This window comes from Rutilus rutilus, assembly GCF_951802725.1.
Source record: "Rutilus rutilus genome assembly, chromosome: 6".
Classification (NCBI taxonomy): domain Eukaryota; kingdom Metazoa; phylum Chordata; class Actinopteri; order Cypriniformes; family Leuciscidae; genus Rutilus; species Rutilus rutilus.
Window position 1 is genome coordinate 44809579 of NC_140214.1, and position 27757 is coordinate 44837335.

At 40.9% G+C, this 27757-nt stretch overlaps 2 protein-coding genes across 2 annotated transcripts in view; both read left to right on the forward strand.

The window, feature by feature from the left end:
* The window catches only part of LOC311292518 (uncharacterized protein), a 1083963-nt gene that overhangs the window by 148467 nt on the left and 907739 nt on the right, over nucleotides 1–27757 (forward strand). The gene's annotated exons all lie outside the window — the stretch shown is intronic.
* LOC311291432 (uncharacterized protein) overlaps nucleotides 3779–27757 on the forward strand; it is a gene marked incomplete at its 5' end in the record, with an annotated part of 58938 nt that continues 34959 nt past the window's right edge. The window contains 5 exons of the mRNA XM_084410467.1: nucleotides 3779–3795; nucleotides 8745–8918; nucleotides 9629–9799; nucleotides 16864–17037; nucleotides 17221–17394. Of these exons, the coding sequence (XP_084266593.1) occupies nucleotides 3779–3795; nucleotides 8745–8918; nucleotides 9629–9799; nucleotides 16864–17037; nucleotides 17221–17394 (710 nt within the window). The remainder of the gene's footprint in view (nucleotides 3796–8744; nucleotides 8919–9628; nucleotides 9800–16863; nucleotides 17038–17220; nucleotides 17395–27757) is intronic.

Sequence of the window (27757 nt, forward strand, 5' to 3'; positions counted from 1 at the left end):
AGAAAAATCGATCATAACTCCAGTAAACTATGGAGTGCCGCAGGGATCTGTGTTAGGCCCTCTATTATTCTCAGTATATATGATGCCACTTGGAAATATTATAAGGAAACATGGAATTAGTTTCCATTGTTATGCTGATGACACTCAAATATATATTTCATCACGGCCAGATGAAAACGATAAATTATCCAAATTGACAGAGTGTGTTAAAGATATAAAAGATTGGATGACGCGTAATTTTCTTTTATTAAATCCAGACAAAACAGAGGTACTACTTATCGGTTCAAAAAACCGCCCACAAAACCTCTCGCAATACAACTTTAATATAGTAGGATGTCCTGTTACTTTATCCTCTACAGTAAAAGACCTGGGTGTTATACTCGATTGCAACCTGTCTTTCAAAAATCATATTTCATATGTTACAAAAACCGCCTTTTTCCACCTTAGAAACATTGCTAAGCTACGTAATATGCTATCAGTTTCTGATGCAGAAAAGTTAGTTCATGCATTCATGACCTCGAGACTAGATTACTGTAATGCTTTATTAGCCGGTTGTCCTGCATCCTCAATTAACAAGCTACAGTTAGTCCAAAATGCCGCCGCTAGAGTTCTTACTAGATCAAGAAAATATGATCATATAACACCGATTTTATCATCACTGCATTGGTTACCTATAAAGTTCCGTATTAATTACAAGGTATTGCTACTGACTTATAAAGCCCTAAACGGCTTAGCTCCAGTCTATTTAACGGATCTTCTATCGCCCTATAATCCATCGCGCTCTTTAAGATCACTAAATTCAAGGCTTTTGGTCATACCTAGGATATCCAGAACCACCAAAGGAGGGAGAGCATTTTCACATTTAGCTCCAAAACTCTGGAATAGCCTTCCTGATACTGTTCGTTGCTCAGACTCGCTCTCCCAGTTTAAAACTAGATTAAAGTCGCATCTCTTCAGCCAGGCATTCATATAATATTTTTAATCTTACAGTCCAAATTACAATCCGGCCTCTAGTTAATAAACGCCAGAGGAGAACTGGCCCCCGACTGAGCCTGGGTTCTCCCAAGGTTTTTTTTTCTCCATTGGGTCACCTGATGGAGTTTTAGGACACTATTAGGTCACTTGATGGAGTTTTTCGGTTCCTTGCCACTGTTGCCTTTGGCTTGCTCAGTTGGGGATATTCTGGATATCTAATTTGATTTTATCAATAAATTCCACTAGAAACAAACCTTGTTGTATTATTTTAATTTAATACTGTGAAGCTGCTTTGATACAATCTGTATTGTGAAAAGCGCTATACAAATATACTTGACTTGACTTGACTTGACAAAACATTTTCACTCAACATAAAACCTGCGGCATACAGAATGAAGCACGCCAGGGCTCAGAAACTCAAAACAAAACCTAAGTACTACTGCTTTTTTTTTTTTTTTTTTAAGCCTAGTAGGAAGGCGCTCCTATCAACCAAGCTGAAGCGGGCCATCAGAGAATTCTTGAACTCATCATAGGCCCTGCCCCAGGCCTGATGTAGGAGGAGCCTGGGAGTGATGGTGGTTAGGAGGCAATGATCCAGGGAGGTGATACCTAACGTTCAGACTGAGAACGTTTACTCTGGATCACCTCCCTGAGATCCTGCCTCCCGCGGGAGTTACGCCTCCTGCGCACCCTGCTCCCTCTTCTAGGAGGAGGGGGTGCACGGGAAGCGACACTGGCCTTCTGGGTCTGTCTGTGATCCTCAGACCACGACGGACCAGGCCCTCCCGCCTGCCTGGGCTGGGCCGAGGACCTCAGCGGTATACAGCTCTTAAATGCCGCAGAGCGCGCCCTCGCCTCCCTGAACTTATCGACCACCGTCTCGACGGAAGGTCCGAAAAGCTCGGAAGGCGAAACCGGCGAATCGAGGAGAAAAGTTTTCTCTTTCTCCCCGATGTCAGCCTGGTTGAGCCACAGATGTCTCTCCGTGGCCACCATAGCTGCCATCGCACGACCGATGGAAACAGCAGACTGTTTGGTGGCCCGGAGAGCCAGATCCGTGGTGCGGCGCAGCTCTGCGACCGCATCAGGGGGCAGGCCGGCCCCCTGATCGAGGTCCCGCAGCAGGTCGGCTTGGTAGGCCTGAAGGACCGCGAGGGTGTGCAGAACCGCACCTGCCTGACCTGCTGCCGTGTACGCTCTGCCATTCAAGCGTGATGTTGTTTTCAGCGGCTTGGATGGCAGGGTCGGAGCTCCCAGTGACGATGGCCGACCAGAGGCGAGATAGTTAGCCAACGTCTCGTCCACTGGTGGCATCGACACATACCCGTGCTCTGCGGCCCCCTCCACAGCAGCGAAACTAGCCCGCTGGTGCAAATGAAGGCGCGCAGAGAACGGGTTCTTCCATGCCTTCTCGATCTCAGAGTGGAGATCGGGAAGGAATGGAAGGCTCATCCGAGCCGGTGGCCTATGGGTGGGGAGGAACCGATCGTCCAAAATACCACGAACAGGTTCCTCCCGGACGCGCCTCCACTGCAGCTGCAGTCTGTTGGTGGCGCGCCCCATAACGTCCACCAGCTCAGCGTACACTGGGCAGGAGGGCTGAAGTGGTTCAGTCTCAACCAGACTGACCTCATCAGCAGCCGACTCCTGCCCGGCCCGAAGAGAACCAGTTACAGATCCGTCAGAAAGAGATAGAACATCTTCTACATTGACCTGTAACTCACCCTCGTCAGCTGACAGATCATCCGCGAGGTTAACGCCCCTCTCCAGCTGATCTGCCAGCTCCATCTGAGAGCCCCACGAACTCAAGCGCCGCTGAGCCTCAGCCCGAGCGGGACCGAAACCGCGGGGTTCAGATGCCGCGCTCACTTCCCTCGAGAAGTGAGACAGACGAGAGCGGAGCGTCCTCAAAGAAAAACGCTCGCAGCTCGCGCAGGCAGCTCCCTCGAGAGCTCCCCGCGCGTGCTCTTCGCCCAGACAGAACACGCACAGATCGTGTGAATCCTCCGGTGTCAGATATCTGGGACACGGGTCTACACACTTGCGGAAGGTATTTTTCTTCTTCTCTGTACGCTTCATTTCCAATTGCACTAGAGAAAACACTCTCAGACAAACAAAACAGTCCCTGAAGACGAAAGGATGTTGTCATGGTTTCAAGGCGCCCTTTTTATATATCCGGGTTGCGCGCTCATCATTTAGGCTGATGATGCACGGGCTGTCGCCGGTCAGCATGATTGCTGTGAGTTGATACTTGATTTCAGACACCTGTCACGCCTGAGGCGTTCCCCATAGCGTCATTCTGACGTAGTGTAGAGTTCCCTTTCGAAAGGGAACTTTATTTATACAAACATCAGTTCTTTATTTACCCTTCCATTGCAAACAACCAGGGATCACCGAACTGCACACGATACAGTCTAAATGGAGGCGGGATGGAGTTATGAGGTTTGACTGACAGTTTGAGGAGCCAATGGTTTAGTCACAACCTCTTGTAAATGCTTTATATTGGTTAAATCTTTTTCCAGACATAAAGGATGACCAATAGCATTCATTTTATAAAACAATTACGAAAAAGAGATACAAGGTTTCAGCACGACAGTGCGATAATATATTTTTATTTGTTGCATTTATTTGTACTTATTGTTTGGAATTTGCAAATTTTCCATGGCACACCTGACACAGTTGGGAAACAGTGTCCTAGATCTTAATCATATTGGCGGCTCTGCTTTGTGCAGAGGCAGTGCTGGCTAACAGCAGAGAGACTCTAGCCTTCACGAGGAAGGACAGTCACGACCGCAGTGTCAACATGGTCCTGTTCTCACAGTGAGGACATGAACCATCCACAAACACTATCTCAGCACACTCTTGACCCAGACATGTGAGATTGTGGCCATCAGATGAGGACAGGGAACAACCGCATACAGAAGCACACGGACGGAAAGGCATATTTAACCCCCTGGGGTCGGTGGTATCGCCGGCGATACCAGCTCGCTTTTTTTCAGCTCAGTTCAAAAGAAATTAATTTTGCTCTGTTGACTTTGATATTACAAGCAAGTTTCATACATCAATCGATTCTGTTAAATGTGTATTATTTTTGTGTATACTCACAATAAAAACAAAGTGTTGTGCTTTTTGCCAAATAAAGAAAAATAAACGTGATGCGAGTTCTGCCTTCTCTCTGTCAGTGAAGACCATTCTGAAACGCGTCCGAAAATGAACAATAACTCAGCGAATACTCAGTCAAACAGGCATACAGACACACAGGCATGAAGCTTGAATTCTCTTCTTTTAATAATATAAATATAAATTCTGTAATTTATATAAAAAACAAATATTCTCATCTTGTGAAATCTGTATTAAAAGAGAGCGATTCCAGTCGAGCTAATTAGAGCTCATTCAAATGTAATGTGAACCCGCCCACGGAGAGCGCGTGCTATTCAAACGCAAATTACTGAGGCAATCCATGCAAACCTGTGAACGCCCCCATATCAGCTTGAGAAAACACAAGTTTAATCATATCATTGTAGCCTACGTGTTTACACCATCTGGCAGCGCTGTGAGGAATAATAATAATGGAAAATCTACCTCAGAGTGCGGGTATTGCGAGGAGAGAGGATCCGAATACTGTAGTAAGTTTTTTTTTAATCGCGTTTCTGTGAATGAATGAACGGCAGCCACAGAGATGCGCGCTGTTTACCACAGCTCGCAAAAAGAGAGTTTAAATTTAAATTGTGTCTCTGTGTGAATGAATGATGTTTTAGCAAACTGTATTGCTATACTGAGCTGAGTAAAAATCGACAGAAATATGTTGAAATAAAATGTAGGCTATTTGTATAAGCAACGTATTAAACTGAAAATTAACATTTATATGCCCTAATATTTCATAAAAACAACGTTACAGTCAGGCGTTTTTGTTTGTGAATGAATGTTTCGGTTTTAGCAAACTGTATTGCTATACTGAGTAAAAATCGACTGAAATATGTTGAAATAAAATGTATTTGTATAAGCAACGTATTAAACTGCAAATTAACATTTATATTTCTTATAATAAAAATGAAAGACCTATGTTACAGACATATGAAAGACAACATTTCGTTGATTAGTTTTGGATAGATTATACATTTTTACTGTAAAATATCTGCCACCTCAAATAAGCTTTTGTTTGCCAATTTTTGCTCATGTTAAATATAGTATGTTTTGTCAAAAATAAAGTAATCAAATAATCAATCAAATCCTTAACTTTGAAATATGTATGATAAAATGTATACTTTAGTTAATTGTAACCTTTTTAATAATATATATATATTTACAAGGTAGATGTAAACAAACTATTAAAAGGTAAATATAAGCCTTTTCCTTAAATAATTTTTATTGGGTTTTATTAGTGACAAATTTGGGGAGAGGATAAATATTCCAAAACTGAAAATACAGTATGAGAATTAATTGCACAATTACTAGACATGTTTTGCTTGGATATTATAGGCCAAATTGCAAGCACAATATGTGGAAAAATAAAAAAGAATTGAGATGCTTCCAACTGTTGCTCTTGCATTCTTGTAGCTCAGTGACTAACCTGAATGAATGGCTAATTAATTATGCGGGCCCCATTGTCTCCTCAGGTGTGAACCACTAAATATGCATGATCGTTGACGCCCACTCGAATATTGCCTTTTCAAACAGAAAGTGCTTTGCAAAATTCAAATCAATGTATTGTGTTATGTGAATGATTAGGCAGGATGATTTTCACATAATTTTGAAGAAAAAACTCTAGGCGATGACATCCATTAGACAAAAGTCTTATTGGCACATATTTAGTATGTGTTTTGTGGTCTTATTTCAGAAACTTTAGTTTTTAGTTTTTTCAATAACCACGCATAAACATTATTCTCTCAAAAATGCAGACATGTACATTCTTGTTGCTCACATATTATGGTAGCCCTGTTTGAGCTAAATAGTGTGTAATTTTTATTAATGTGTTTATAAGCAACTGAAAAAAGCACAAATGTCAGGGCATGTCAGAACATCTCAAGGACCCCAAAAACACCTTAGACCCCAGAGGGTTAACCCTCTGGGGTCTGAGGTGTTTTTGGGGCCCTTGAGATGTTTTGACATGACCTGAGATTTGTGCTTATTTCAGCTACTTACAACATACCATTGGCCAACATGTAATTTTGCTGTATTCAGCACAAACTCTGCTACAATAATATGTGAGCAAAATGGATGTACATGTTTGCATTTTATAGAAAAAAAATATTATGCGTGGTTAGTACGTTTTGAAAAAAACGTCACTGCAATAAGGCCATTTAACACATACTGAATAGTTGTCCACAAGACTTTTGAATGACTATTCTTGTAAAAAAAATATTTTTATTCAAAGAATCCTGAAAAAACTATCACAGGTTATAAAAAATATATATTAAGCAGCACAACAGTTTACAACATTGATTTGACAAAAATCGGTGCAAAAGATGCTTTCCAACAGGTGTTTTACCATTCGTTGTAAAACTGTGGACCTATTTTTCCAAACGTCTCACACCCGTGCATTCTTCCGTTGAGAGCTTGAATAATAGACACTCCAGCCCAGTTGGTGGCGATAATGCACCTTTGCAAGCAAACCACTGGCATTTCAGTTTGCGATCCGCCGTAAGAAAAAAACAAGTAGAAGAAGAAGAAGAAGAAAACAACCCCATTTCAGTTTCCGGCGGCGGAGTAATACCGTACCTCACAGCACATCCAATACAAGTCAATGGAGTTGGACAAAAACTACGATAAAACCTGTTGGAAAGCATCTTTTGCAGCGATTTTTGTGTGAGCATATCAGTGAACACCCCTGACCACTCTTTGTAAACGAAAGTGTAATGCGTTTTAGGAAGGATTGTTCCAGTGCACATATGCACCCATTCTGGGTGCAAGAAACCTAAAATTCTCGGGACAGCAGCATTTGTCCAAAATGTAATCTTAACCGTTCTATTTCATCAGAAACGATCTGTAATCAGGGCTTTAAGTGTAAAATACCGAACTTGTCCTTTAAAAATCATTGCCGTTTTCTGTGACACACCACAGAGCTCTGTTATAAGTTGCTCCATAAACTCTTTATAGGACAAGTTACCATGTAGCTCTTTGTGCACAATGAAAGAGTTGGTGGAAGCAATGTCCAAGAAGTGTAGAAAAATCTTACTGTACCACTTCATGGTTTTGTGCTGTGTTGTGTAGTACTGTAACAGCTGATCAGACAGGTCAGCACCCCCCATGTGTTTGTTGTTAGGCAGTCACAGGTGCAGGACATGGAAATGTCTTTGTCCTCCATGTATCTTGTGTTTTCACCCTCCTCTGCGCAGTGTCTCCTGTATAAGCAGAATGGATGGTTTTTGTCATTTCACACAAGAATAGGTATGTCCACTGTGAGACATAATCTAAAAAAAAATCCAGAAATCACAATATATGATTTTTTAACAATTTATTTGTATGATACAGCTGCAAATAAGTATTTGAACACCTGTCTATCAGCTAGAATTCTGACCCTCAAAGACCTGTTAGTCTGCCTTTAAAATGTCCACCTCCACTTCATTTATTATCCTAAATTAGATGCACCTGTTTGAGGTCGTTAGCTGCATAAAGACACCTGTCCACCCCATACAATCAGTAAGAATCCAACTACTAACATGGCCAAGACCAAAGAGCTGTCCAAAGACACTAGAGACAAAATTGTACACCTCCACAAGGTTGGACAGGGCTATGGGGAAATTGCCAAGCAGCTTGGTGAAAAAAGGTCCACTGTTGGAGCAATCATTAGAAAATGGAAGAAGCTAAACATGATTGTCAATCTCCCTCGGACTGGGGCTCCATGCAAGATCTCACCTCGTGGGGTCTCAATGATCCTAAGAAAGGTGAGAAATCAGCCCAGAACTGCACAGGAGGAGCTGGTCAATGACCTGAAAAGAGCTGGGACCACCGTTTCCAAGGGTTACTGTTGGTAATACACTAAGACGTCATGGTTTGAAATCATGCATGGCAAGGAAGGTTCCCCTTCTTAAACCAGCACATGTCAAGGCCCGTCTTAAGTTTGCCAATGACCATTTGGATGATCCAGAGGAGTCATAGGAGAAAGTCATGTGGTCAGATGAGACCAAAATAGAACGTTTTAGTCATAATTCCACTAAACGTGTTTGGAGGAAGAAGAATGATGAGTACCATCCCAAGAACACCATCCCTACTGTGAAGCATGGGGGTGGTAGCATCATGCTTTGGGGGTGTTTTTCTGTACATGCCGCTGCTTTCATACGGATCACTTAAAGAGAGAATATTTGTTTTTTATATAATATACATACTTTAAAAATAGAGACTCCAAGCGTTGTATAGACATGCGATTCAAGTCTGTGTGACAAACAATCGCTGAGTTACAGTTCATTTCTGTCGCGTTTCAGAATGAGTTTCTCACTGAGAGAGACGGCAGAACACGCATCATATTTATTTTCTTTATTTTACGAAAAACATAACATTTTGTTTTTATCATGAGTGTACACAAATAAAAGAAGACGTTTAACAGTTTTAAATTATGTATAACACTTGCCTGTATGACAAAAATCGACAGAGTTATTTGAGTCTCTTTTGCACTGATAAGAACAAAAGTGAGCTGGCAATACCGCCGACCCCAGGGGGTTAAAAAGACGCTCAACATCAATTTAGCTCTTTTAGGGAAACTGCTGTTTATGCTGAAGCGCCCTTATTGTAGAGGCGACTGAATCAGCTGAATGTTTTCCTCTCTGTTCTAGACTCTCTAACTGCAGTGTGACAGAAGAAGGTTATAAAGCTCTGGCTTCAGCTCTGAGATCAAACCCTTCACACCTGATAGAGCTGGATCTCACAGTAAATGATCCTGGACAATCAGGAGTGAAGGAACTCAATGATTTACTACAGGATCCAGACTGTCAACTGAAGACACTGAGGTGAGACGGGATCAAATAATTAACTAAATTAGCTAAATGCAGGCTAAATATTCATAACTAATATATTATTTTAGTTATAAGCTAGACAATTTGTTGCATCAAAATGGTCAAGATCAGATCTGCAGGTTCTGTCATGATGATTTGACTGTCAACACAGTTTAGTTGTGATACGAGCTACAGGTCAAATAGACATTATGTTTTATTTTATTATGGTACGTTAAGTGTATGTGCTGCTATTCTGGAGTATACCTTGATAATTAACATGTTTTGTGCACACTTCTCATTATTAATTCTAGATAACCTTTTAGTGAAATAGTTTTCTGAACACAATGGTTTTCCATCAAGCCCAGATTCACTTCATCTCTCTACAGCAGGTCTATGAGTCTCCAGATGTTCACAATCATACAGTTTCACAAGCCAGTTTTCTCTGTGCTGACATTTCTTTAAAGCCAGAAAGATCTTAATTTCACACTCTGTATTCATACTGAAAACCATGATCTAGTGAGCTTTTGCCCTTCTGCTCTGTGAGACGTTTCTGTTCTTATGAGTTTGCTTTAGGACTGAGCGTTGCTCTAGTTTATTTTAAATATATATTTATTTGTGTATTTAAATGTTTAAAGAAAAAATTGACATCTAAATAACTTTATCGTATGAATCATTTTTGTAATGCAATGGACATTTAGTTGAGAACTGAGTTGCCTCTTCTGCAGGTTTGTGAGTCCTGCTGCAGAGGAAGCCTGTCAGTATGTGAATAGTGTTGTGGGTAAAAACACGTTACTCCAGAGAGAGCTGAATCTGAGTAAACATGAACTAGGAGACACACGAGTAAATCAGATCGCTGCTCTACTGCAGGATAAACACTGTCAACTCAACACACTGACGTGAGTATTGCTCATTTATTTATAATATCACTTTACTTTTAGTTGTAATGTTAGCTGATGATAATATTTCAAGACAGACAGTTTGATCATGGGTCAATAATTATTTCAGATACTGTAGAGGCAGAACAATGTTTTTTTTCTGACATCAGAATCAGAACTGTTCATAACTGCTTTCAGTTTAATCTTTGTATTACACAAATGTCTAACTTTGATGCAGCATATACTGTAACTTGTAAAAATTGAACAAGTGCATTTTAAAAGTCTGTGATCAGTATCTGCCTGTAATGAGATCCACTGAAGGTAAGTGGACTGAGCGCTAGTGATGGGCGCTTTCGAAACATGCTTCATGAAGCTATGAAACCTTTATGAATCTTTTGTTTCGAATCAGTGGTTCGGAGTGTGTATCAAACTGCCAAAGTCACGTGATTTCAGTAAACGAGGCTTTGTTACTTTTTTTTTTGCCCAGCCACCACCCCCCCGTCTTCGGAGGTCAACTTTATTTTTATTCATATAACAAAATAAGACAGATCATATGTTTGTAAATAATAAAGAATGACAAGCCGTAACAGGGAGACAGGGAGGTACACAGACAGATGGTCAGACAGGCACACGGCCAAACAGACAGATAGACAGACAGATAGACAGACAGAGAGGAGTTATAAGTGTGAGATTGGTATGTCTGTAAGTGTGTGACTGTTAGGTGTTGTTAAGGCAGGGGTGGAGAGGGGGTGAATGTTGAATTTGTAGAAAGGTTATGAGAGGATTCCAGGTTTCTTTAAAGGCAGATATATTGTTCTTTTTATGAGCTATGGTTTCTTCTGTCAAAATGAATTCTGTAATTAGATTAGTCCAATGAGTGAAATTGCAAGATGATTTTGATTTCCAGTTTTGAAAGATTATTTTTTTAGCGATTGTTAGAGAGACAAGAACTGGTGTTTTGTATTTGAAGGGGATGGAGGTTTCTGAAGTATCTCCTAGGAGACAGAGTGCAGGAGACAGTGGAACTCTGCAGTCCAGGATCGAAGATAGTATGTTGGTTAATGTGATCCAAAGAGAGTGAACAGGCTGGCAGAGCCAGGTTGCGTGGAGATAGGTATCTTTGCTCCCAGAGGTGCACTGTGAGCAGGTGTCTGTGTCAGATAATTTCATTTCAAATAGTTTACTCTGAGTGATGTGGATTCTGTGGATGGTTTTATATTGTATGAGTTGTAAATTGGTATTGGTGGTCATAGTAAAAGTGTTCCTGCAGATATGTGTCCAGAAATCCGGGTCGAAAGATAGCATGAGGTCACTTTCCCACTTCCCCTTGGGCAGGGTTATTGTGGGGTTAGATGAAGCGATGAAGCTGTAGAGTTTAGATATAAGTTTTCTTGGATGGTTGCCTATCTCTAATAACTTATAACTTATTTTAGAAGGCTGTAGGGTGTTAGTTAAAGTTATTTTGCTTTGAATTAAAAATTTAAGCTGTTGGTAGAAATTGGTCTCTCCCGATCCCGAATTTCTGGACAATTGAGGTGAATGACATAAATTTATGATTTTCAAATACGTGGTGAAGGTGGGTGATGCCATTTTGTTGCCATTTGGGGAAGTGGATCGGTTTATTGTGAAGACGGAGGTCAGGGTTGTGCCAGATGGGGGTATACCTACATGGAGCTTGGGGTGATTTGGTGATTTTGTTGGTTTTCCACCAGGCTGACAGAGTTGTTGCTATTGTAATGTTATGATAGAAGTCCAGTTTTTTGTTTGACTGTGGTAGAAAGGGGAGATCTGCGATTGAGTTGGGGGAGCACAAGTATTGCTCAAGATCAAGCCATGGGTCGGAATGTGTCTGTTGTTGAGTCCATTTATATAGGTATTGTAATTGGTTTGCCAGGTTGTAGTGCATGAAATTTGGTGCTTCAAGTCCGCCTAAGTGTTTTGTGTTTTGAAGTGTTGTAAGTGCTATCCTTGGTTTTTTATTTTTCCAGTAGAAGTGAGTGGTGAGGGAATCAAATTTTTTGAACCAATAGTCTGTCGGAGTGATTGGAATCATTGAAAATAAATAATTGATCTGGGGGAGTATCTTCATTTTGATTGTTGCTATACGGCCTGTGAGTGTGAGTGGGAGCTTGTTCCATCGTTTGGCGAGTGGTTCGATGAATATGGCAAAGAGGGATGGAGAGAGTGGGCATCCCTGTCTGGTTCCTTGGTGCAGAGTGAAGCTTGGTGAAGTGATCCCATTTGTGATGACTGCGGCCCTTGGAGAAGTGTATAGTGTTGTTATCCATTGAATGAACAACTCTCCAAAACCAAATTTACGGAGGGTGGTGAATAAAAATGTCCAGTTGACCTTGTCAAATGCTTTTTCTGCGTCTAGTGATGCAACTATAATTTTTTGTGACTGTCCTTGTGCAATGCTAATGAGATTGAAAAGTCTGCGGATATTGTCTTTTGCATTTCTGTTTCTGATGAAGCCTGTCTAGTCTGGGTGAATTAGTGAATGCATAACTGTTTCAATCCTGGTAGCTAGAGTCTTTGTGATAATTTTCAGATCAGTGTTGATTAATGAAAGTGGGCGGTAACTAGAGGGATGTGTTGGGTCCTTATTGGGTTTCAGAAAAACAGTAATGAGCGCTGTGTTCATATGTGTGGGAATGGTACATGTGGTTTGGATTTCTGTGAGTAATTTATTAAAAGTCGGTGATAAGATGTCCCAAAAGTGTTTGTAGAATTCTGCCGGTAGTCCGTCGGGACCAGGTGATTTATTGTTTTGCATGCTTTGTAAGGCTTTGATAAGTTCTTCAGGGATGATGGGTTGTTCTAAAAAGTTTGCTTGTTCTGTGGTTAATGAGGGAAGGTCCAGATTATTAAAAAAGGAGTCAATTTCAGATTGTAGAGGTTGGGTGCCGTTAGTGACCAAAGAGCTGTAGAAATGGCGAAAAGAGTTATTGATTTCTTGAGGGTCCTGCGTAGTTTTGCCTGAAGTGTCCAGAATAGATGGGATGAGTGATTTTTTCTTTTTTGTATTGTAACATGTTTGCCAAATACTTTCCTGCTTTATTGCTAAGGTGAAACTGATCATATTTGAGTTGCTGTATACAGAACTGTGTTTTTTTGTTTATGATACTATCCAATTGAGTCCTAAGTTGCTTGAGTTCAGTTTGTACTTCTTCAGATGGGGCGGTAAACTGTGGATTGCTAAGCAGTTTTATTTTCTGTTCAAGAGTGTTTTCCAATTGTTGTTGCTGTTTTTTCTTGTGGGATGAGTATGATATAATTATGCCTCTCATGACTGCTTTGCCAGATTCCCAAAGTGTTGATGGTGAGATTTCTGGAGAGTCATTCATCTCCAGAAAGGATGCCCACTCTTTTTTTATAAGTGTGGTAAAATTGGGGTCTTCTAGGAGAGAAATGTTGAAGCGCCATCTTGTAGAGGTTTTCTTTTGTGCTGGGATGTTTAATGTTAAAGATACAGGAGCATGATCACTGATAATAATTGAATGGATAGTATTTTCTAATATCTGTTGCATTAAGGAGTTGCTAACCAAAAAAAAATCTATTCTAGAGGAAGAACGGTGGGCTGAAGAGGCATATGAATATTCTCTTAGCAGTGGGTTCCTTGTTCTCCAGCTATCGCCAAGGCCATAATCCGTCATGTATTGTTTAATTACTTCTGATGAGTGACAAGTTTGTCTGTTACTGTGATTATGTGTACGGTCAAATGATGGATTGAGAACAGTATTGAAATCTCCGGCTACTATGAGATTTGTGGAATTGTACAGCAGAGAGAAGAGATTATGAAAGAAAAGTGGGTCATCATTGTTTGGAGCGTAAATGTTTGCTAGTGTAAAAGTTAAGTGATTGATTGATATATTGATGATAATAAATCTACCTTCTGGATCTGAAATTGAGGAATTAAGAGTGAAGCTGATGTTTTTGTTTATCAAGATAGAAACGCCTCTTTGCTTGCTATTAAATGTAGATGAGAATATTTTGTTGAATTGTTTGAAATGAAGATGTTGTAGTTCTGTATCCGTTAAGTGTGTTTCTTGTAAGAAGCAAATATCTGCCCTTAATTTAACGAGGTGGTTGATTACTTTAATTTTTTTAGGGGTGGTATGAAAGCCACGTACATTCCATGTTATCAGTTTAAGTGTTTGCATGGTTAAATGTAAATACTAATAGTATGTAAGATGTGCTATTTGTACCTAAGATAGGTACCCATGATATGTTGTGGGAGGGGGAGAGGTGAGGGGGGTTTCCAGGCTGGCTGGCTGGCTCGTTCAAACAGACACAAAACATAGATGGACAGAACACATTTATAAACGCTGCTCTGCACATAAATAGACAGGACACATATACAAAAAACCGACATACACTATGTGGGAGACAGAGAGAATGGCGAGTAACAAGAAAAAAAGAAAAAAATACTGGGAGATAATAACACAATGCATGTGTTGCTAGAAGCAAACATGACATTGTGGAAATAGAAGAGAATAAAGAGGAGAAAAAAAAGGAAAAAAAATAAAAAATAAGAGACATCAGGGCCTATAATCAGAGTTCAGTAATAACTATTAGCGTGATGAATGAAATATGTAACAGGTTATGGCAGTATGGCTATATAGAATGCATTTTGGAACAGTCAGTGTTGGAATGGAAAGTGAAAGTTTAGTTAGGATACAGCCACGTAGTGATGTTTGGATCGCGGTAGAGTGTTCCATCCACGTAAAGTTTGTCTACCGATAATGTAGCTCGCTTTCCTTGTTCACGGAAACGCTTCATCATCGGGACTAGTTTTCGTCTGCGATCTTGAATTTGTTTGGGGAACTGATCGTACATCCCATACGTGGTGTTCTTCAGCTGATTTCCTCTGCTTTTAACGAGTTCTTTGTGCTTGTATTTTTCAAATTTAACGATTATTGGAGGTGGCTTTTTGGGGTCTTTGGATGGAAGACGGTGAGCTCGGTGGAAAGTTATCTCCTCAACTGTTGCTGCAGGCAGTTTGAGCGAGTCGTGCATGAACTCTCTTATTGCCTTCTCTGGATCGTCGGGTGTGTTTTGTGGAGGTATGTTTATTCCAGAAAATATGAGATTATCGCGCATGCTGCGACATTGGATGTCCAATATGGTTTCTTGCATAATTTGATTTTCTTTGGTGAGTTTTGTGACTTGGGTGGAGAGGTGTGATGCGTTTTTTTTTAGTTCGATGTTATCTTGCATTAGAGTTTCGATTTGGGATTGGGAAAATTCGAGACTAGCTTTCAGATCACGGATGTCTATATGGAGAAGTTCGAGTATGGCAAGTTTGGAGTTTATGGTTGTGAGTACACTGACCTCGACTGTAGTTTCCTCGTCTGTTTCAGTGGATGAATCCCGTTTGCGTATTTTCCTGTTTGGTTCTGACATAATGTCCAGATTGTAGAAATAGCTGTCGATGAAGTTGAACAGGTTATCCGGGTCTTGACAAGATTGGTTATCCAGTATAGTGAAGGTTGTTTTGATAAGTGAATGAAGTTGATAGTAATCCGGTGTTTGCGTTCAGAGCGCTGCCATGTTGGTTCTCACCCACAGTCTCGCGATAGTCTCAGTCTCGACACATCAGAGACATTTGTTACTTCATAACTGTTTCCAAATGTTTGGAAATGTCAGTGGTTCACCACTGGGGGGCGATGATCTCTGTGAACCCATGAATCATGCAGATTCACTGAGATTGAACAAGTGTCTGTGAGTTTTACCTGATCTCTGATCAGTTTTATACATTTGTAGACGTTTTAATTAGACATTAGTATAATTAAAAGGAATAATAGTAGTTAATAATCTCTTATTGGCCTGTTTAGCTGAGCCATCCATAAAATAAAACAAGCACTGGAAATTGATAAAAGAGCACATATTATACAGACACTTGATATTTAATTGTATTAGATGATTAGTTAATTGCATTTGATTGATTTTACTTTTATTAAAACTTGTGCAATGGGTTTTTAGAAGGTGTTTTTATGCATGTCTGGCCTGAGTTTTTGGCCAGTGCCTGTTGTTTCAACTCTTCGAAACAGTGAATCATTTTGTGAAAAAATTGGTTTAATTAATTGAAAGCTTTGCAAAGCTTAGTTTCTTCCATCATTACTGAATGCAAGTGCAGCTTTATTCAAATAAACATGAACAAAATAAATAAAAAACAAAGACTTGACTGAGAAACATGAACATCACCAACAGCAGTTACAGGGAACAAAGCCAGACAGAAGACAATGGTAACATGAGGGCTATATACACACTCAGACACAAATAAACAAGAAACACCTGAACACGATGAACCAATGAAACCGTGATGCATGAAACAAGGAACCAATCAGAACATGACACATGAACAGGGGAGCACATGACAAAATCACATGAGGAGGAGGACTGTGAGGAATTATACAAAATAAAAGACATGAAATCAAAGTAAACTAAACCTAGAACAGACGTGACACTGCCTCACGGTGCAGCACTAAAGCAGATGAGCTACCTTTTACAAAACTTGTTTGATTGTCTTCTGCTTAAGGAAATACTTTTATTCCTTAATCTGATCATATTAGTTAATACAATTATTCTTTGTTCATGTTAGTTCACAGGGGATTTCCTAATGTTAACAGAAAACTTTTGTATTTAAAAATGTATTAGTGAATGTTTAAATTTGAGGTTATTAAATGCTGTATAGTATTGTCCATCATGGGTTCATGTTAACTAATGTAGTTAATGTTAACAAATGAAACTTTACTGTAAAGTTTTAGAAAGTAGACAATGTGTCTGAAACCAACCGACATGAACACATTTGACCCAGTGAGCAAACCAAGGGTAACATTGACATGAAAGAACCTTAAAGTTTAAATGAAATGAATTTGTATACTCATATAAATAGATCAACACTTTCAACCTTTTTATTTTTACAATGTTGGTAGTATATTTAAATGAACAATGTGTAGTCTTTCTCCATGTTACCTTTACCTTGATATCCCTGTTTATTTGTCAGAAAAAGTCTGCTGGATGAAGCTAAACACGTTAGTTGATCATCATAGATCTGAGTCATTTTCTCTTTCTGTCTTCAGTCTGAATAGATGCAGAATTACAGAGAAACAGAGTCTCATCCTGACTTCAGCTCTGAAATCAAACCCATCACACCTGAGAGAGCTGAACCTGAGCGGGAATAAACTAGGAGACACAGGAGTGAAGCACTTATGTGACGTACTGAAGGATTCACACTGTAAACTGGAGAGACTGAGGTCAGTCACATTCACATACAAGAATCAAAATGCTTAAAATCACTTCAGCACTTTAAACCAAAACACTTTAGCATTTTATTTGCTTATGAAGATTTGGTTTGTTTAAAATCGATTTGACTTTACAGAATAAAGAGTTTTCTTTTCTTCTGTCTTATTTTCTGCTCTCTCTCTCTGCTAATGTAGGTTAAGATACTGTAATATGACAGACGAAGGTTGTTTTGATCTGACTTCAGCTCTGAAATCAAACCCGTCACACCTGAGAAAGCTGAACCTGAGCTGGAATAAACTAGGAGACTCTGGAGTGAAAAACCTCAGTGATCTACCGATGAACACACAATTCAAGCTGGAGAAACTACAGTTAGTATCATTATACTGTACAGCAATTACAGTGTGACTGAAGTTTATTTATTTGAAGACAGCAGGACTTATGTTTCATTGTTTATAGCAGTGCACTTTCTGGGTTTCCCTATTGCTCACATTTATATGTGTTTTTTTTTTAAATCTAGTTAGTAATTGTTTAATTTGATAGCATTTGATACAATGTACTGATTGTGTACATGCAGAAATCTGCCTTTTCAACAGAGAATAAAGAAGAGAGATGTCAAATAAATAGTTAAAAATGAAAGAGAAGAAACAGTGTCTTCCAGCACACAGAACTAGTGTGACTGGGTTTCAGAACAGACTATTGTTAACTAAATGCTGCTGTAGCTCTTCAATAAGATGATCATCTAAAGCCGTGTTTCCACCGAAATTACCCAGAACAATCTGTCCCAGGATCTTTTTCCCCCAGACCTGTTGCTGTCTGTGTTTCCATTGCAGTCTAAAGTACAGTGAAGATTAGGCAAATTAGTCCGGTGACGTGGGACTGTGTGTGCCTTTCCAGTTCCCGCTGGATTTCGTCCTCCTCATATAAGCTTAATGAAGCCTGAACCTCATCGTCGGTCCATCGGCCGTATATTTTTAAACTCCATTGTTGATTCGAAAAGCAAACACCCCTCACCATCACCTGGCAGCTCGACGGCACACAACAGGCCAGTGGAGCGGGAGGGCCGCGGGGAAACACTCCCACCGTGAGCCTCAGGTCTCCTAGAGCAGTGTTAAACCAACTTTTTTTTTTTTTTGCCACGGCACAGTTTTGATAAGTAAAAAATCCCATGGCACACCACTATATAAAAATATAGGCTAACAAAATTGCACAAACATGCATTGCTTCAAATGGCATATAAAAACTAGATTTTATATTAAAATTAGTACTCACATTTAATGTGAAACTTGAGCAGGAGGACCACAATAAGTTCATAGTATGACGTTGTTGGTGATGAAAAAACAACAGATTTACATATCGTCGCTGTCAGGCAGAAACCTCCTATTTAACCCTCTGAGGTCTGAGCTGTTTTCTGGGCCCTGGAGGTGTTCTGACATGCTCTGACATTTCTGGTTATTTCTGTTACTTGTGACATTTTCATGGCTAAAGTCTAATTACACTGTATTCAGCACAAACTCTGCTACAATAATATATCAACAGCATGTATGTAAAAGTTTGTAGTTTTGAGATAATGACATTTATGCGTGGTTTGTGAAAATACAAAAAAGAATTCTCACTGAAATAAGGCCATGAAACCCCTACTGATTATTTCTTCACAAGACTTTTGAAAATTGTATGACATAGCCTAGAATATTTGCTCCAAAACTATGTGAAAATCACCCTGACTGCTCATTCAGAGAAGACAATATATTGATTTAAAATTTTTACGACGTGTTTTGTGTGAGAAAGCTCTATGCGTGAGCTCATTAATATGTATGGCTTTTCACACCTGAGAAAGACAAAGACACTCCCCTAACGGCCCTATTAGGAGCTATCAGGCCCCTGTCATTCTGAGCAACCTTGCACAATACTGTAAATGAGGAGATTTAAAAAAGAATGGCTTTTAGATTGTTTGGATTTATTTACACAACATAATCCAAATAGACACAACAAATGGCAAAAAAGCACTTATTGAAAGACAGAGACATTTGTGCCATTCCTAAAAACATTGTACATACCTTTCATTTCCAAGGTGTTTGATTTTCACTTTACCATGTTCATGTTCCAGAGACTCATGTGAATGTTGAAGTCGGCAGGACTCAGTGGCATCTGGGCCCTGGAAAAAAAAGTGAACATACTGATATCAAGAGAAAGGCCTGCACGATTTTGGAAATAAATATTAGATTTTTCTGGTTAAAATTGCTTTTTAAAATTCACAGAATACACACACACACACACACACACACAAATGTTTCCAACAATATATAATATAATGAACACCAGGTTTGTTGTGCCTTGTAGGCATAGGCTATGCACAGTGCTGGGTAAAATAATAATAACAATAGATATAAATCTATACAGTATAAATCTTCCAAAAGATTTCAGTAACAACCAAGCTAGAGAAAAATATATTGATTATCATGTTACTTCAAATGTTTCCATTCGTTATGATGATATGAAATGAGATAATAGTAAAAACATGAACCCGTTTGGTGTGTTTTGCTTTTCAATTATGCTTTTCAATTTCAAATTTTCAAATGATACATTCAAACGCGATCGCGCTGCAAAATATGATACATTCAAACGTGATCGCGCTCAAATATAAAACATTATGGTTACCATACATATCTACGTTTGACCAGATATCCACAAACACAGTAGGCCTAACAGTAAACACGGGTCTAAATATTATAATATTCCCCATATATCTAGCAACAGTTCAACTGCAATGTGACATTTATGCAACAATAACAAACTAATATGTAAGAATTTCTTACCTTAAATCTTTCTTGTCTTCAAATCGCATTCTTCTTCTTCTTTTGAGGTAGCCTAAATCCAATGTAAGCTCACGGTGCGCCTAACTCGACGAAAAGTGAAGTGTTTTGGTGTTTTGTTTTTGAGGTAATGAGCGCGATCGCGTTCCATGTGAAGATTTGCATGTGAATATCTTTTGCGCGAGTAGGCGTGGCCAAATTAACTGTAATGAGCAAGCGTTTGAGAAGCTGGACATCTTGTTGGTTTTATACAAATTACTTAAACAGAGAATATTTGTTTTCGTTTTGAACCCGATCGTTTTAAAAGTACACACTTAAATGTTTATAAAGGTATATGGCTCATAAATGTGTGACAAGTATTCGCTGAGTTTTGTTTCAGTTTATAGACGTGCTCAAGAAAAAAAAGTTCACCGCGACGGAGAGGCAGAACGCACACCCTATTTATTTTCTTTATTTTACAAAAGCACAATGTTTTGATTTGATTGTAAGTGGACACATACAAAAGTAGAAATATCACAGATTCTTTTTTTATATTTCTTTTTTTCTGTATGACCATAAATGACGGAGTAATTTAAGTTTATAGTTCTACAATGTGGAGAAAATCCAGCAAAACGCGCCCGCACGTTTGCCGACCTCAGAGGGTTAATTAAACACTGACGTCAAAGTTTGTAATGTGGCTTTATATAGCTATGGTCAGACACTTCCACGTGTCATTATAATATTAACATTTTATGAAAATCAAGCTCAAATTGAGTAAGCCTACAAGGTTTTTGACCAGCGCATGACATATTTTGTCCGTCACTGGAACAGCCGGATCTGAGGCAGTATGTGCATCTCATTACGTTTTCATCAACGTACAATATATAAAGTTTATTGTAGCTATATAGGAGCTCAGTTTTCTTGTTGTTGAAATTTCACGATTAAAATCTCATGATACAGAACATGAAGCACTATGCACACACAGAATATTTGCTTCAACTACACAGCAAAGATTATTCTCCGCTCTTCAAAAAAAACAAAAAAAAAACATTAGCCTTTATGGACATAGGGCCCTAGTTTAACGATATGAAACGCAAGTATCAAGCACGAAACGCAAGTAACTTTGTGGGCGGGTCTTTGGCGCTGTTGCTATTATACCAGCGGGATAAATGACTCTTGCGCCCGACGCAAATCTAAAATGGGTTGGTCTGAAGTAGCTTCATTATTCATAGGTGTGGTTTGGGCGTAACGTGAAATAAACCAATCAGAGCGACATCTCACATTCCCTTTAAAGGGATAGTTCACTTTGAAATTAATTTATGATATGTTTTAGCTTACCTCAAGGGCATCCAAGATGTAGGTGTCTTTGTTTCCGCAGTAGTTTCAATTTTGATATTTTTAGGTCAAACCGTTCTTGTGTGTCAGTCATATAATGCAGGTCTATGGTCACTGTCTCAAAACACAAGCACAGAGTCCAAATTAAAACAATTCCCCACGTCCAAATGAAACAATTCCCCATCATAAGTACACATTGATGGCCTAAGACACGAAACGAGCGGTTTGTGTGAGAAAACGAACAGTATTTATATCGTTGTTATCTCTTGAAAACAGCACACGTCCAAATGATCTGACGGCGTGGGCGGGTATAGATATATATGTCACGGGGTGACAAACAGCTCCAGATCTGTATGAGTGTTTGTCGTCATGACAACTAAACGGCAGATTGGCGACAGGTGTGGGGACTTCACTCTGAGCGTTTGATTGAGGCCACTCCCGCTTTTAGAGAGGATAAAACACACGAGGAGGAGAAGGCTGGGTGTGCTGTGCCATGCTGTGGTGCTGTGTTGTTCTTCTGCCCTGTTGATCTGGATCGTCCTCCCCCCCGATCGTTGGTGGTTTCTCTCTCGTGGGGAATTGGTTATGGGCACTGCAGTTGAGGGGTTGTCTTGAAGGAAGAGGAGCGTTGTTTGAGAGGACGCGAGGACGGCCCAGAGGAATGAAACGCGCTGACTGAGCTGGAGAAGAGAGAGATGAGTAGTTAACAAACTGAATCTCATAATTGCATTGTGTTCTCCACTAAATTGGGTATTGGATTGAAGTGTTTGGAGCATGTGTACACCCTTCACCGAGTGAAATACTGATTCTTTGTCGATCTCTCACCTCCTCTCCCCGATTGGAGTTCAGCGAAGTGAAGTCCGTCTGTGACCGCGAGGAAAAATCTCTCGAGTGTTCTGTCCGCCCCTGGCGATCATCAGTGCGGTAGACCAGGACTTGCGGGTGAGTGCTGGCCTTATGCGCACTAGAAGAGTGAAGTTGCAGTGTTTAAATTGACGTTTCCCCTCACGATTGCATGCTTAGAGTTGGATTGCAGTGTGTGTGTGTGGAAGAATATCTTTATTGCTGTGCAACCGCCCATGCGTCCTGGGGGTCTCCTATCTACCGTGAGAGCTGAGTGAGATTGCTTACATCTACGTGCGGTGTCTAGAAAGAAGAACCTCTGCGAGACAACATCACCTCATTTGAGAACTGTGTATTGCTGTTGAAGTTGATTCTGTCTGTCCTAGAGAAGCCCCGCTCAGCCTGCGACTTTGAGTTTGTTGCAGTCCTAAACCCAACTGCACGGTGTGAAGTTATCTGTTCCCTGCAAACCACGTGAGAGCTGTGTATTGTTGTTGAAGTTGATTCTGTCTGTTCTAGAGAAAGCTCTGCTCTGTCTGTGACTTGGAGTCTGCTGCAGCCCTGAAGTCCAACTGCATGGTGTGAAGTTATCTGTCCCCTGCAATATACGTGAGAACTGTATACTGCTGTGTGAAGTCTTAATTTCGTCTGCCTTAGAGAAAGCTCTGCTCTGTCTGTGACTTGGAGTCTGCTGCAGCCCTGAAGTCCAACTGCATGGTGTGAAGTTATCTGTTCCCTGCACTACACGTGAGAACTGTATACGGCTGTGTGAAGTCTTAATTTCGTCTGCCTTAGAGAAAGCTCTGCTCTGTCTGTGACTTTGAGTCTGCTGCGGCCCTGAAGCCCAACTGCACGGTGTGAAGTTATCTGTCCCCTGCAACCCACGTGAGAGCTGTGTATTGCTGTTGAAGTTGATTCTGTCTGTTCTAGAGAAAGCTCTGCTCTGTCTGTGACTTGGAGCCTGCTGCAGCCCTGAAGCCCAACCGCATGGTGTGAAGTCATCTGTCCCCTGCAGCACACGTGAGAATTGTATACTGCTGTGTGAAGTCTTAATTTTGTCTGCCTCAGAGAAAGCTCTGCTCTGTCTGTGACCTTGAGTCTGCTGCAGCCTTGAAGCCTACCTGCATGGTGTGAAGTTATCCGTCTCTTGCAACCCATGTGAGAACTGTGTATTGCTGTTGAAGCCGATTCTGTCACCTGTGACACTCACCTGTCTAACGCTCTCCCACTGTGAGTCTGGCACCAGTTGGTGAGGAAGTGAGCCGTGATCCCTCTACTCACCTGTGATACTCACCTGTCTACTGCTCTCCCACTGCGAGTCTGGCACCAGTCTGGAAAGGAAGTGTACTTTGAACTAGAGGTCTGCATTCCCGCGGCTGTCCCGCGGGATCCGCGGGACCCGACCAGATATTTTGCGCCGCGGGATTAAATTTCCGACAAAAAAACGGTAGCGGTCGGTAACTCTGGTGTAATTTGAACGGGAGCGGTCGGTCATTCAATATCACGTTCCCGACACCGACGTTCTTTCAGAACAGCATATCTTCGCTTTACCTAATCTTAATCTTATCGACCACCCGGTATAGGCTACAGTCTGCCCTGCACTCAGGACCGTTATGCATGCGCTACACGCACGGACCAGTAACGGTTCTTTCTGTCATGCATTGATTGTATTTGCTGGATCTGTGCGCGCGCGCAGCATGTGCATAACGGTCCGACTCCTCAGGGCAGACTGTATGTGATAAACGGCCCTCAAAAGAAAAAAATGGCAGAACAAAGTGTGGAGCAAAGATGCGCTGTCCTTGAAGGACGTTCAACTTGGACTGGACAATGGTCAGTTTACTGCTAAGAAACCCACGTCAGGCAAGTCTAATGTATGGGAGTCTTTTTCATGCAAGACGCAGATGGGAAGAAAAATACCCTTTGCGGCTTGCGCATTGTGATAAAATGCCTAAAAGTGTTCCCGTTCAGCAGTCACAAGTACGAATAAAAATAATAGCCTACACTTTTGTATATTGACAAGGCGAATCAAATAATAATAAAAACAATGTTTGTGCAGACTACATTTTTATTTTCTCTGTGAAAATGTACATGTGAAATTCTGCGAGATCTATATTAAGCAGGATGGTCGGGTCGGGAAGAAAATTATTCTAAGCAGACAGCGGGTGAACAAATAGTGTATATATAGCGGGAACGGGTGGGTGCGGGATATAACCCCAGCGGGAGCGGGCGGGAGCGTGACTTAAAAAACAGTCCCGCGCAGACCTCTACTTTGAACCCTCTACTCACCTGTGATACTCACCTGTCTACTGCTCTCCCACTGTGAGTCTGGCACCAGTCTGTGGAGGAAGTGAGCCGTGATTTCTCTACTCACCTGTGATATCCACCTGTCTAACGCTCTCCCACTGTGAGTCTGGCACCAGTTTGTGAGGAAGTGAGCCGTGATCCCTCTACTCACCTGTGATACTCACCTGTCTACTGCTCTCCCACTGTGAGTCTGGCACCAGTCTGGAAAGGAAGTGTACCTTGAACCCTCTACTCACCTGTGATACTCACCTGTCTACTGCTCTCCCACTGTGAGTCTGGCACCAGTCTGTGGAGGAAGTGAGCCGTGATTTCTCTACTCACCTGTGATATCCACCTGTCTAACGCTCTCCCACTGTGAGTCTGGCACCAGTCTGGAAAGGAAGTGTACTTTGAACCCTCTACTCACCTGTGATACTCACCTGTCTACTGCTCTCCCACTGTGAGTCTGGCACCAGTCTGTGGAGGAAGTGAGCCGTGATTTCTCTACTCACCTGTGATATCCACCTGTCTAACGCTCTCCCACTGTGAGTCTGGCACCAGTTTGTGAGGAAGTGAGCCGTGATCCCTCTACTCACCTGTGATACTCACCTGTCTACTGCTCTCCCACTGTGAGTCTGGCACCAGTCTGGAAAGGAAGTGTACCTTGAACCCTCTACTCACCTGTGATACTCACCTGTCTACTGCTCTCCCACTGTGAGTCTGGCACCAGTCTGTGGAGGAAGTGAGCCGTGATTTCTCTACTCACCTGTGATATCCACCTGTCTAACGCTCTCCCACTGTGAGTCTGGCACCAGTTTGTGAGGAAGTGAGCCGTGATCCCTCTACTCACCTGTGATACTCACCTGTCTACTGCTCTCCCACTGCGAGTCTGGCACCAGTCTGTGGAGGAAGTGAGCCGTGATTTCTCTACTCACCTGTGATATCCACCTGTCTAACGCTCTCCCACTGTGAGTCTGGCACCAGTCTGTGAGGAAGTGAGCCGTGATCCCTCTACTCACCTGTGACACTTACCTGTCGAACGCCCTTCCACTGTAAGTCTGACACTCACCTGTGAAGGAAGTGATCCCCGTTCTCTCTACTCACTTGTGATACGCACCTGTCCAATGCTTTCCCACTGGGAGTCTGACACCAGTCTGTGAAAGAAGTGAACCTCGATATCCTTACTCACCTGTGATACTCACCTGAGATTCTCGCCGGTCCATACCTGCGGCGGTGCTGTTCCGGGTTCCTGGGAAGAAGAAGACAAGGAATTTTAGATTAGGATTTCTTAATTGCTTTTTAATAGAAAATAAAGTTGCCATTCCTTTTACTCCTGCCTCTTGCCTCCTCCTTGATACGCTCCTCTGGGTGACAGTGGTTTAGGGGTGGGCGCAGTCTGGCTTGGCCCACCCCGAACTGTGACATATACATAGATGTCGCCTTGGCTACGGTTTCGTTCCAATGAACTGCAGTAGCTAAGGCGACATCTATGTATATATCTGTACCCGCCCGCGCCGTCAGATCATTTGGACGTGTGCTGTTTTCAAGAGATAACAACGATATAAATACTGTTCGTTTTCTCACACAAACCGCTCGTTTCATGTCTTAGGCCATCAATGTGTACTTATGATGGGGAATTGTTTCATTTGGACGTGGGGAATTGTTTTAATTTGGACTCTGTGCTTGTGTTTTGAGCCAGTGACCATCGACATGCATTATATGACTGACAGACAAGAACGGTTTGACCTAAAAATATCAAAATTGAAACTACTGCGGAAACAAAGACACCTACATCTTGTATGCCCTTGAGGTAAGCTAAAACATATAAAACATTTATTTCAAAGTGAACTATCCCTTTAAGAGCAGGCGCGCTTGTGCCATGGCGGATTGCTATTATAACGGCGGATTCGCCAGGAGCGGTTCACAGCCGAGGAGACCGACATTCTCGTCAGGGCCGTAAAACACAGAGAAGTGACATTGGGGATGGAGAAACACACCCAAATTAGCTTCGGTTAAACAGGCGTATGATAATTTGGGCAAATGTGTAAGCTAGATTTATGCCTATTTTTTCACATCTTCATGGACACAACAATGATTTCCCTCGTGTATTAATATGAATGAATGAATTAGGGGTGATCCCGAATAGTCGAAGATTCGATGCTTCGATTGGAGGAGCCTGATTCGACTACCGATCTCATACTACTATCTACTATTGTAGCAGCCCTTGGATCCAAAAGAGAGAGTCTCGACTGATGCATAAGGTGTTTCTTTATTTAGTTCGCCAAACCAGCATGACGTTCAACTTTCAATCCATCATCACCTTAGCACCGTGAAAACTGTATTAAAAAACATACATACAACAAACATTTCACACACTTGGTTTCACGGCTACAAACGTCATTACGTAAACAAACATTTAGGGTGACAAACATTAATTACACAGCGAAATAAACCATACATATGTGCAAACAATATTCAGATTTATATATGAATAAAACATATCGTACCTCGCTGCGCTCACCAAGGAATGCAAACAATATACGATAGTCCTTTCTTCCGTCATGAAACGGGCGTCGAATTATTTAAGTTCACGAACAAACAATTCAAATAAAATCCATGTAGGCTCAAACACAGTTGCGTACCATTCACACCCGCCAGCTACCATTTAAAAGCTCATCTTCTCTTGTGCAAACTACGGTGCCACCAAAGGGACAAATTTCAACATCACAGGTGCATAGGATTTCCGGTCAATCACATACAGACAACATTAAAGTGCATACAAAATACAGAATTATTTGAATAAGGTACAAACATTTACACAAATATTTTACCAATAACCCAACCCATATTTCATTTAATCAACAACATGCATTAAATTCCAAAGTGGTCCTTTACAACTATCGTTATTTTAATAATTTCTTTATTTTTATTTTATTTATTAAACTGTCAGGGTTATCTAATCTAACTATTTGTGGCTTGTGTTTTGAATATATGTTCCCCTGCACTTTAGGCATTTTGCACACATTTGCTCATCTTGTGACTTGATTCTGATTTATTTCGTTTTGTATTTTTATTTATTAGAAAGGTATATTCTGTTCTAATTTAATTTAGTAAATTAATTGTTTATTTTTTCGGTGCATCAATGTTGTGCTGTAGGCTGAGCCTGCTGGCACAGGTAATTTAGCCGATTTAATTTGATTTGCATGTAAAATGCAAATCCTGTCTGCAGTGTGGCCTTTCTGGAGTTATTTATGTTATTTCTTAGTTTTATTGATCCAAAATGTTTTTATACATTTTCTTCTATATCTTTGTGTGATTTTCTGTACATCGCGGCTTTGAAATGTTAAAGCCCCGCCCCCATACACATGATTCGACTATTAGTCGACTATAGGCAAGACATGACGATTCTGATTTGACTATGAAAATCCATAGTCGGGGACACCCCTAGAATGAATGAATGAAATCTTTATTTCAAACAATT